Source organism: Hipposideros armiger, unplaced genomic scaffold (genome assembly GCF_001890085.2).
Source record: "Hipposideros armiger isolate ML-2016 unplaced genomic scaffold, ASM189008v1 scaffold_81, whole genome shotgun sequence".
Lineage (NCBI taxonomy): Eukaryota > Metazoa > Chordata > Mammalia > Chiroptera > Hipposideridae > Hipposideros > Hipposideros armiger.
The window spans coordinates 1375970-1388637 of record NW_017731431.1 but is presented as its reverse complement, the minus strand read 5'-3'; the positions used below and the strand labels follow the sequence as shown (position 1 = coordinate 1388637).

Genomic DNA, 12668 nt, shown 5'->3' with positions numbered 1-12668 from the left:
GCCTGCTCTCTAACAAAAAGGAACGATGATGATAAACATGAAAACTATGAGACCGTTTCTCCTCAGGTTCCTGTATGGACTAGTGAATTAAGTGGCTAAGGCATGAATTTCTATTAGGAAATAAACTGCCAAAGAAAAAGCAGGTAGGATTCTTTATATGAAGTAAACTTCAGACACCTCATGCCCACTGTATTTGCTGTGTTTAAATGAGTTATTTAGATTCAATTTTCGGAAGTGAATTTTAGTTCCCTTCACCCCAATTTTATTTCCTCTTTTTCTTTCTTTTTTTTTTTAGCATGGAAAAGAAGGTGCACATCAGTAACATATTCCAGTTTTAGAGAAACTTTTAAATTCTAGTATTTTTGTTGGTTACATTGGAAAGTATTTTAAAATAATTCATCACAGGATCAGGAATAACTGAAATTACTTTGCAAAGATAGAATTTCATTCCACTATGATATATATTATAGGACATTGAAGTCTAAGAACTTTTAGGTTTAAAAAAGTATATTTCAAGATGAAAATTGTTTGGACATAGAGAAATTTCCATTATTACAAGTGAAAACCAATGTGTAGGGGTCGAAAATTTTCTATGTTTGCCTCAGACCTATCCTGGAGAACATCAAGACAAGGAATTGTGCCATATGGGCTATACATGGAACACCACGGATTACACTATATTTCTCTCCTTGTGTAAATAAATATAGCAAAAAAAAAAAAGTGGAAGTGAAGTTCTGAAGTAGAAGGGAATGAAAAGAAGAACAGATGAATAAGTAGTATAATGAAAAAAAGCAGGACAGATAATTGAGTCAGCTTGTCTTGAAGTGGCTCTCTAAATATTTTATTCCCACTAGTTACAGTATGTACATTTTCTAAGATCAGTATATTCTGTTTTCTTTTATCATCATTGAGCTCTGTAATGTAATTTTACATCATATATTATTCACATTTATGACTGTAAGAAATTCTTGAAATGATTTCTACATGTGGCCAAAGTATAAATTTTGCGAGTAAGACACATTGTGTACCGCCATACAGATGCCTTATATATTTTATGCTACAGGGTTAGAAATCTGTTACAACAAATTCTAACACTGTCATGCCTCGGTGTAGTTTTCCTTAGAAAAAAGGAAGCTAATGTTCTTGTAAACAGTACATCGTATGATGTAAAATTTGATTGATAATTCCTATATATCATCTTGATATACAGACTGAAAGATTTTCCTACATGTGCACTGATTTTTCATATATCAGAAAACCCATGAAGACAACATTAAAAAAGGCAACATTTGTTAAAAGGCCACTGCAGCTAACTTGTGTTGAAATTGACTGCAGCTACTGTTTATTTCCTGGGTGTCCTGAGGTTAGAAGTTGATTCCTCCAGGCAAACATCAAGTAATTTGACTTTGTCTCGATGTCTGAACAGCCAGACTTCTTAACCACTTCTTTCAAATGAATTGCTTGGGTCAGGTTATTTCCCTTTCAGGTCAGTCAAGGCTTCAGAGACTTCCTCGTTGACCTGTGCAGAAATGCTCGCTGGTGTGACGTTGAGATGAATGTCATACTGCTGGTCTAGGCCAAGGTAGCAGTCACTCATGAAATACAGTGTGTAGATATACCTAAAATACAAAAAGGGAACAAAAATGTAAAACCACCTTTCCAATCACAGTCATATTTCATTCTTTCAGAATTTTGGTGGCAAGATTCTGCTTACCTTCCAGGTACTTCGGGGGTATAAAAAGAGATGGAAACGACCTGATGATTTCGAACATATCCTACTCTTTTCAAAGCAATAAGTTCTCTCTTATCCACTTCTCCTAATATCAAAAACCACCCTTCATCTTTTGATTTTGGAAATCGAGGGGTAACTGCATGGCTGTCTTGCTTTCCCTGTAAACCAGAAAAAAAAAGATAAAGCATTAATAATTTCTAGACTTTCTATATCGCTTGGTTGTGGTTAAAAGGCTACAGTGTCTTACTTGAAGGCCATAAATCTACACAGTTCAGTATATCTATCTGGGATGGTTTTAATTTTCTGGTTTGGTGTCTTGGATATGCTATCACTTATCTTTTTTCAAGATCCTTAAAACACAACTTTGTGGCTATAGCTACCAGAACATTTTGGCTCAGTTAGAACAGAAAGCCCTGAATCTTGACGCCAATATGGTAAATTCTCACACCATTCTTATGATATTAATACATCATTTGCAGATGAACAAACTGAATTACAACCATGTTAACCAAATCTTCCAAAGCCTTATTCACAAGAAACTGATACTGGGGGGAGGGGGGGGGCGGAGTAATCAAGACTAGGCACTGAATTTCAAGATAATAAGCACTGTATCATATAAACACCCTTCTCTAACCCAAGAATAAAGTCACATCAAAAAGCATACACTCTAATATGGTAATATTAAAAAGTCCTTTCTCGGGGCTGGCAGAGTGGCTCGTTGGTTAAGAGTTGGCTTGGGAGCGTGAGCTCTGAGCAGCAGGGCCACCAGTTCAGATCCCACAAGGGACAGTGACGCTGCGCCCTCTACAGCTAAGATGGTGAACAACAGCTCAACCTGGAGCTGGGCTGCTGTGAGTCATTGGCAATGGCGTAGGCTGCAGTGGGCTGCTGCTAGCTACTATAAGTGGCCGGCAGCCAGTGTGAGTGGCTGGCAGCTGGCATGAGCTGCTGTGAGCTGCGGTGAGCGGCCGTCCAATGGCCAGTGACCAATCTGCCTCAGCTGGGAAGAGCGCAATGATAACACCAACATGGGCCAGTGAAGCGACGTCCTCCACAACTAGACTGAAGAACAAAAGGACAACAACTTGTCTGTTCCCCTTCTCCAATACCCCAATGCTGTTCCCCTCCCCCAATTCCCCAATTAAAGAAAAAAAAATCAAAAAAAAAAAAAAAAGCCCTTTCTCTGAGGAATGGGAAATTACAACCCTAGGAATTTGTAAGATATATTAATCACCACAGTCCAAGATTAGGTATCACCATAATGACAGCACTTGAAGTCTTTATTTTAGATCAGTATTACAAAATACAAGGTTATTCTAGTGAACCTTTAAAACAATGACTTTATGGCATAAAATATAATAATGATGTGTACTAATAATGACATGCTTTCAATCAGACTTCACTCAATATTCTAGATGGAGATGTTTCACTCAAGGCATTTCAAAAGAGAGGACAGAGAGTAATGTATTTTTACAGCATTTAGAAACAAAATTTAGAGTTTTTCTGACATGACTGGATCTAACTTTCAAGTAGGAATATTAAGGTTAAAATAATCTTAGTTTTTTTCCATGATTCGATCTGCATGATTATTACTATTTTTCTGGTAAGTTGGGATATATTAAGTTATCTAAAAATGCTCATATTAAAGCCTCTGAAACGCTAGCAGCCAAGCAGTTCATACCTACATGGACTGATCATTAGAAATCAAATGAGGTGAGACTTGAAGGCACAGTTACTGAAAAGACATTGTAACAGTAGAAAGTTCCTGACCATTTTGTGTGTGAAAACATAGGGGACAGTACCAAACCACAACCTTACTCCTGTGGGCTTATTCTAGATACAGGAAGGCCCCTGATTCCACTGGGCTAAAGCAAAAACAAATTCTTTCTTATTTCAATTATTACGGTACTAGAATCCAATCTGCCCATATGCTATGTAGTCATAGTCTCAGAGGGCCAGATAATTAATTTTGATGTCACAGGCAACAGAAAAGAGCACAGTAATTTAAAATAAAAATACTGTAAAATGTTGGCCTGTGTGAACACTGACAAAGCTCTCTCACATGCATTATAAGGAAGGAAGCAGACAAATGTAGCAATGGATGTGAGAAAACCTTTGTGTTTTATTCAAAATTCATGGAGGTAAGCTGTAAAGCTTTGCTCTCAACTATTAATACATCCAGCCCAATGTGGTTCTATATAACAAAGTGCTTTGCAAACAGTGCTTCTCAAACTTGAATGTCCTTAAAAAGTCATTTGTGGTGCTGGGTACAAGTCTACACTTTGAGATTGCCGCCCCCCCCCACCCCCCCAGCCTCTGAGGCCCAAGACCTCTGTACCCCAAAAGGCACTCCAGGAACTTATGCTGGACTGAGGCTATAGGCCATATTTTGAGCACAGTACTCCATGCAACATATTACTATGTACGGTCGATATTCTGGGGTTGAAAAAGGCACAGGAGAACTGACTGATTTCAGAAGACTGGCTTGCTGCTTAAGGCCAGTTGAGAAAGAGGGATTCATGAATGACACGGACGCCTTAGTAATAGAAAAGATATGTGTGGTTGCGCATGCTGGCATTTGGTGTGAAGCATTTGAGAATGGAAACCAAACACTGTACCTTGTGGAACCCAATGTGGGCTCTCTGCAAGCTGACTTGAAGCACATACTCTTGGTCGGCGTGCAATTTGATCCATCTGTTGTCGTTTCGTTTGTCTGAAGTCAGAGTTGTGATAGAGAGTTCACTGTGTCCTTCCACTGAGTCATCCCACCAGCCTTTAACACTTAAGCCAACATCCATCACTGGCAAGCGAGATAAGAAATTCCATGCCTGAACAAAAAAAGAGAGAAAAGATAATAAAGGAATGGTTAATTTGAAATGCAGTGACCAATTAACAAATGGCATACTTAAAAAAAATCAACCTATTTGTTTTGAGATTAAGTCTGGATTCAATGCAGTTGTAAGAAATAATATAGAGAGATCCTGTGTACCCCATTTCTCCAGTTTTCCCCAATGGTAGCATTTTGCAAAACTCAAGTACAATATTACTAACTCAAGTACAATATTACTACCAGGATATTGACATTGATACAATCCATAGCTCTTGTTCAGGTTTTCCAGTTTTTCTTGTACTTATTTGTGTATAAAAATGTTTGCATTTTAACCTTTGTAGTTTAAAGTCCTTTTAAAATCAACTAATAAAAGAATTAATCATTATCTAAACTTGTGACCACTTTATACTAAATACCCCTTAGATATTGAGTGGCTATAAACTATACTAAAAAATAAGTTAAAAAATGTTTGCTGCTGAGCTGGTTTGTTTTATTTATTTTTACTTTTTATTTTTTTAAAGATTTTATTGGGGAATTAGGGGAGGGGAACAGCATTGGGGAATCAGGGAAGGGGAACAGACAAGTTGCTGTCCTTTTGTTCTTCAGTCTAGTTGTGGAGAATGTCGCTTCCCTGGCCCATGTTGGTTATTATCATTGCGCTCTTCCTGGGTGAGGCAGATTGGTCACTGGCCACTGGATGGCTGCTCACAGTGGCTCATGGCAGCTCATGCCAGCTGCCGGCTGCTCACGCTGGCTGCTGGCCACTCATGGTAGCTCATGGCAGCCCACTGCAGCCTCACTGCAGCCTATGCTGTCACCGGCAACTCATGGCAGCCCAGCTCCAGGTTGAGCTGTTGTTCAGCATCTTAGCTGTAGAGGGCAGTGTCACTGGCCCTTATGTGGGATCCGAACAGCGGCCCTGCTGCTCAGATCCGGCACTCCCAAGCCAATTCTTAACCAATGCGCCACACAGCCAGCCCGAGCTGGTTTGTTTTAGAGAAGCATCTATTCTAACATCTAGGTGATTTCTAAGGTAGAGAGCATTACTTCGGGATATAAGAGTAACAAAAAATGTGATATAATTGTTGTCAGCAGTCAGCATCATCCATTGACCACTTACTATACAAAATGTTTTTCTGTCCATATTCCAAATTTATTCTGCAAGGAAAATATTTCTGTCTGTATATCACAAGGAAACTTATAAGTTTAGGGTTTCTTCTAGAAACAAATATATATTTTTGGCGTTATCAAACTGAGAATACCAATTAAAATGATACATATTAAATGGGTAGAAAATATTTTACCAGTTTTATTCTTATTCTTTAAATTAAAAGACATTTGTAAGAAATAATCATGCAAATAGTGCTCATCATTGTTGACTGAATTCCTAAGTCTACAGAAGGATGTAACAAAATAAACTTGATGTCCTCAGATAATTGTCACCTTTTTCTATCATTTACAATTATATAGCAGAATCACCATTGGCACTATCACCATCAGTCAAGATAACTTTTCAATATATTGGTTGTTTTATCAGTTGTTCCCTTCTAAGTTAGTTTTAAAAGTACATGGATATTTTAGTTTTAGTTTTCCTTTTATTTCTTTAATATATACCACACATTTGCTTATAGGCTTTGATTTCCTATTTGTGAAGACTTTAGTGCTGCTGAATATATCTAATTGAAATGAAGTAGTCCTAGTGAATCAAACTGTGCCTTCGGAATTCAAAAAATGTAAATCCAGTGCAAATTTTCAATGCAACTCCAATCTTGTAACTTGTCTTGTGACTCTGAAGTTATGTCTAAAATAGATCTTGAAATAGTCAGGCCATGGTCTACACTGTGCAAGGTGACAAATGATGGCCTCTCCCCTGCTAGAACCAACAGCTATACCACTTGATGTCCTAAGACTGGCCAGAGTCAGAAAGTGATCAAGAGGACATTTAAATACACAACTCTTGTAAAGCATTTCAATTTGTGCGGCAACACAAGTAACGTTTACCACATGAAGCAAGCCTTCATGTTTCTTTAGCTGTACCATTAAATTAGTTACCAATATGTTTTCTGTTATTAGCAACTGGTTGGGATTTTACTTTACAAAGCCTCCAAGAGTCAGGCCTGGCTTTTATATACATGCATTCTTTTTGTAGCACTTAATATTATTTTTCATCCTCAGTGTGTACCCGTATTTGTTGGGGGTGTGTGTACACACAAACGCACGTATGTATATAAAACATGAGCTATTTTTACAGAAACTGCTAAGACATTTCAATACCAGCCAAACATATTTATCTGAGGATTAATCTTCATCTATTGAATCAGGCAAGAGCACTGCCATGCATACAATTATTTAATTAGCAGCCAAATCCTCTGCCAGTCAGCAGCCGTTCCAGGCATACTGATGGGGTAGAAGATGCAAATCTCACAGTCGTACTGCTTTTTCTCATTACTACTGCAATTAGCACTTAAATTGATGCTTTAAACATACTAATTTCTGGAATAATTCAGGATTTGTATGTTACCTGGGATCGCCTCACTGCAGAGCCAACACCAGATTGCTCTGCAAATTGAAGCACTTTTGAGCCAAATAACCATCATCATATCAGACTGAGCCAATTTGCATTTGGTTTTAAAGATAACAGAATGGCAATTTATGCAAATAAATTAAGTAAGTTTACTTCTGAGTTCTCCCTGAACTAATTATAACAATGTTCTAATTTTTCATCACATCTAAAACTTGGCTTGAAATCAATGTATGCTATGTTAGAAATTTGTTGTTGCTAACGGAAGCCTTGTTTTGATTTAAATATATTGTTTCTATTCATAATTTTGATGGTAATTTAGTTAGAAAGGTAGGCACTTATTATGAATATTTAAATAGTTTTTTGTGCCAATTTTGGGTTCAACAGAAATTGAACAATCAGACTTTAATGCCTGTTTTTCCAAGTCTTGCTCAAAAATAAGTTCCAGTGGATAAAAAATGACATGGTTTAGAAGTTTCTTTATTTTAATACCTGCATTTGCAAGTCAAAATGTTAATTATGTTACAAATCCTGAATGTTTACTTTGACATGTTTAGAGTAAAATTGCTTAATACTTAAAAGTCTAGATATGCCAAATATTTCTGGCATCATTCATTCATATTTTTGGCCTTTCCAAAGATGGTTTGGAGAGATGACCTATGTTCTCTTTCACAACACAGATTTACCTTTTTTATCTAAGTTACACTGTATACAAATGAAGAGTTTATTTGAAGGAATAATTTAGAATCTAGTTATAATAAAATGATTAAAATTAGGGTGGGGGCATGAAAATGTAACTGAGGAAACTGCATGAAAATATACTCAAGTGTTAAAAACAGAAAAGCCACTCTGAAGGGCTGAGAAGAGCTCCTGGGTAAAGCAGCTTAGTGACGGACAAGCTGTAGTAGACCTTTGTCAGGTGGCTCCTGAAACAACTTCTAATAACAACAATGCTACTCCTAATTATTGGTACTGTCATTATTTTTCATATCACTTATTGAGCTCTTATTCTATACCAGGAACTACATAAAGCAGTTTACATAATAATATCCTGCTTAATTTTCATCAGAATTTCATGAGACAGGTATGACGTTTTCATTTCCATAATCATGGTTAGGAAGTGGTGGACAGATTTACATCCAGGTGGGTCTGACTCCAATAACCGAAGCTCTAAGTTAGAAAACTCCAGGTAAACATTCCCAGACAGAGTAAAGGAGCTTCAAAACACGGAAGGGATGGCTTTACCTGCTTCATTTTTTCAGCCGGTATCTCCTTTTCCATCATGGAGCTGAACACGTGTTCTTTCCCACCACAGGCATGGATCAGTTCAGGAAGGCACTCGATGAAGCCGTGGCACCCAGCACGTGGGCCCTTTATACCTGGGCTCCATTTCCTGAGAAGTAATTTTAATACCAATCAAATAATTCTTTCATAATTCTTTCACAATGAGATTTTCCAATAATGATGGTTTAGAAAATTAGAACAGTTTTTTAAAATTAAGATTACTGTAAACTTTTTAAAGGCCATTATTGTTAAAGTTCAGAATCAGCCAGCATTCTCTAAGATATCAACCCAAGGCTGTGGCACTATCACTACATACAATGTATAAATCATGTGAGCTCAGCAGAGACTTAGGGTTCCCAGACAGTGGGTGTCTTTCTATAGGAAGGCACTCATGTGCGCTAATGCTTCAACGTGGAAAAGCACTGAACTGGGGCCTTGACATGTTTTTAATGGATGCAGCCAAATGACTCTAATATAATTACTTGAATAAAGTTTTCATTGTAAGTTGTTGGGAACATTTGGCAATCTTTGAGATTTACAGTATAAATAGTGCCAGGTCCCCAGGAATGTAGGCCACCTAAATCTTACTCTCTATTTGCTGTTCGTATAGCAAACAGAAACATATAATTAAAATTATACTTTTCGGGGTAACAGTGAAGAACTGGGTCAAATCTCCAAGGTCCCAGCAGCTTCCATAATGGGCCTGGCTGTTGTGTCGGGTGGTACCCGTATGTGCCTGCTTTACTGCTGAAAGCCAGTTCCCATAACTCTTACTGCCATATTGGGAGGGTTCCTGAAACTGAGCTGTAGACATATGAGGTCTCTGCTTTCCCCCTCGTGTCACCTGCTGCTGGTGTGGTTCACTCTCTGAATGTGTGTTTTGGGTTCCAGGGATATCTCATGGTGGGGACTCAGCACCAGGGAACCAAATGCCCTGGAACCCACTCAAGACAAACTGAGGGAGCTTCCTGAGGAGACTCCATGAGTGTCTGAGGTTCCAGGTGGCTTTTGTATCTAGATGCCTAAATTGACTGCCCTGCCTAGTCCAGCTGACAAGAGGTAGCGGGTAAATGACAGCAACCTGCAGCCAGACTGTTTTGCTTGTCGACATAACTGGGAATCAACATTTTGGCTGCAAAGTGTCTCTCGACTGGTGTGAAACAAACATTTTCATTTAAACACTGCCAATCTTGCTTGTACTACGTACTGGGTTTTTACTTGTTAAAATAGTTGCAGCCATGTACATAGGACCTAAGGGTTAAATAATTTGATGACAATATAAACTCATCTTTTAAGCACACATTTTATCTTGAGCTGCTAGTATATAAAACAACCCAGTTTTATACATTTTGCAGTTGTACACTTTACTTTTGACAATGGGTTTCAGATCCCTCAAATCTATTCTGCAATAACAGAAACTGGTAATTTATTTTGCTTTAGATCACAAAGCGCTTTAGCATCTTTTCAAATGAAGGTTGATATTGTGAAGGAATAAGCCCAGTTAAAATAGAAATGTATCCAATGTTGCAAGTGGAAAACCATTTAATGGAAGGTTCAAATGAACTGTGCTTCAGCTTGGGACAGAGGATCAAATTCTAAGTGAGACTGTTAAAACACTAGACCATGTCTCCCTCTGGGAAACGGGCATTTTCACTGTAGAAAAAAAAAATCAATATTCTTTAGACAGCTTGAAAATCAAGTGACCACACATGTAAAGAAAATATTTCTGAAGTTGCTGTTGAATAATATTGTATGTTAACTACAATTATATATTCATATAGTCACGGGATGTGGAGTAGAGTGTGGGAATGGAGTCAATGGAATTGTAATAGATAAGCATGATATCGGGGGTGGGAGGGCAGTGGATGGGGAAAGGGGGTTGTTTCTGTGTGAAGGGTGAAAAGGATAACTATTGAATTGTTCTGTACACCTGAAACTAATAATAAAAAAAAAACAAACAAAAAATAAAGGTCATTTATTACAAACAAGAAAAATAATTTTTTGAAATTTGAAAACCAATTACCTTGAAAATTAGAACAATTACCTGAAAATGTGAAGATGGTGGTGTTCTATGTTCGGTATTGTAAGAAGAGAAGAGTCTTTTAACCACCGACCCTGGATCACCATCTGCACCAGGTTGGTGATATTCAGGGCTGTCACCAGCCAGCCCTGGTTTGCAGCCACATCCAGCATTGCCTGAGCAGGGAAAATGCACAAGTTACCAGAGTACCATGGCACCTGCCCTCTCCACTGGGGATCCGATGACTGCTTTAACAAAAGGACAAACAACAAAGCCAAGCATTATACCTTCAAATTACTATTAACTAAAATAGAAGACAGAAAATGAAATACAGTTGGATTGGAGGGAACACACAATCTCCTGTAGCATTTACTGCATAGTACTTCCTACAAAGTGGCAAATATTCAGCTTTTTTTAGGGCAGCAAAGATAGCCAGATGATAATGGTACTCAATATTAAAACAAAGAGAAAAACTCAGTGTACTTTGAGAGCAAACGCCTATATATAATTCACTGTATCAAGAGCATTAGCAGCTGCATTTAAAGAGTAAATCTCAGGCAGTGTTTTCCAAATTTAAAATCAATAATGGTAAGGTGATAGGTTTCCTTGCCAAAAATTTTTTTTTCCCAAAGAGAAGGCTGAAGGTAGAGGCCTGGTTTTCAATGAAAACAGTACACCTCACAGTAGCTAAGGGGGGCGTCTGCCAGTGATGCGTGTGGAATGATGAGAAGCTATTCATGTTAGTCTATACATTTAATCTAATGTTTTATGGACAAACAGATGCTGCATTTACTTAAGGCAAAACTAAACAGTGAAATCTTATTTAAACAAAGGAGAAGTTTACACAGGCAAAGCTATTTCAATTAAATTAGATTCTGGAGAATGCTGACTTAAAGACACATAAGTTACTATGATCGGAGGCGGTTACTTCATACAGGTTTAGGAGTGTCCTCTCGTTTTGGGAAATGAAAAGATGAAGGTAAGTGAAATCAGATGTACCTTGTAAATGCTTAAAATGATACTTTCATACTAAATAGCTCACCAATAGTAAAATATTTTAAAAATGTACAAAATCTATTAGCACATTTTTAGAAATAATTTTTAAGATATATTATTTCAGTAAAATGAATTTGCCATATTACTTAGTACTACTGAGAGAGACACATTTTCCTTCTATGTTTTGAATTTCCTATTCTGTGTTCTTGAATTTACAAAAAGTAAAATAGTTTTAAAAGCATCTGGCTAAACCAATCTGTGGCCTTTTCATATACATTACAGGGAAATTGATCAATGTTTATGGGTAGGATGGTTGGTCATTAATGTGATGGAACGGTCAGACTGGTCTTTAGCTCTCGTGAGTCTATTAATTCATTGTAAAGCCTGAGTGTTGATACAATAGTTATATGTATGTATGTATATGCGTGTGTATCACTGTGTACACATGTACGAATGAACATGTTTATAAATCTATGGAAAATCCACTTCTAGTCCTCCTATTTTTCTGCAGAGCTGATTAAAACACTTTGCCATTCTTTGAAGTGCATGAGACAAGCAGGTCACGACCACCACTCAGATTTAAAAAAAAAAAAGCGTTAGTTCACAAGTCACAACTCTTGAGTTCTGTAAGGGAAAAGGAAAAGAGAAGTGAATAATTATATCTAATCCAGTATCATGATGATGTTAGAAGTTGTAATGTGGAGTAACTATGGTGATTTTACTTGTGATTTTACATTACAACTTGAGTGGAAATAAATTCCAGACCGAAAGCTCACATACTAGAAGAGCTGGATGGATGGACCATATGTTTTTAACTTTGAAGTTTTCATGATGAAGTTGAAAGATTTCATAAAATTTATGAGACTGCCCCACAATTTTTCATTGTATGATCCAGATGTGAAAATGTAAAAAATCATGCAAAGTGACTGCTTACATGAAGTAAATGAAAAGCCATATCATGAATTGAAAACTATTATTTATCTTGTTTTAATTTAGGGAAAAAGCAGGTGGGGAGATCAAGAACCTGGGAAGACCAAAGGTCTCGTGACTGCTCAGATGTGGGGAGCCAAGTGCTGTTCCTCAGTGCTGCCCCATCACTCCCTGCAGGTCCTGTAGTCTTCCACCCCCTCCCCCACGCCACTGACTCAGTGCTGACCCTCACGAACTCTCACCTGGAATATTATAAATTTCCCTTGGGGCCGGCCGAGTGGCGCGATGGTTAAGAACTCGCTTGGGATGCCAGAGGGCCCCGGTTCGGATCCCACATATGAGGGCCAGTGACACT

General features: G+C 37.7%; 1 protein-coding gene across 1 annotated transcript in view; it reads right to left on the bottom strand.

Annotated features, from left to right (window-relative positions):
• Positions 1-814: 814 nt before the first annotated feature.
• The window catches only part of ASCC3 (activating signal cointegrator 1 complex subunit 3), a 311675-nt gene continuing 299821 nt past the window's right edge, over positions 815-12668 (bottom strand). The window contains exons 37-41 of the mRNA XM_019643638.1: positions 10412-10563; positions 8329-8476; positions 4351-4560; positions 1715-1890; positions 815-1619 (exon numbers count right to left, since the gene is read on the bottom strand). Coding sequence (XP_019499183.1) covers positions 1472-1619; positions 1715-1890; positions 4351-4560; positions 8329-8476; positions 10412-10563 — 834 coding nt within the window. The 3' untranslated portion in view covers positions 815-1471. The remainder of the gene's footprint in view (positions 1620-1714; positions 1891-4350; positions 4561-8328; positions 8477-10411; positions 10564-12668) is intronic.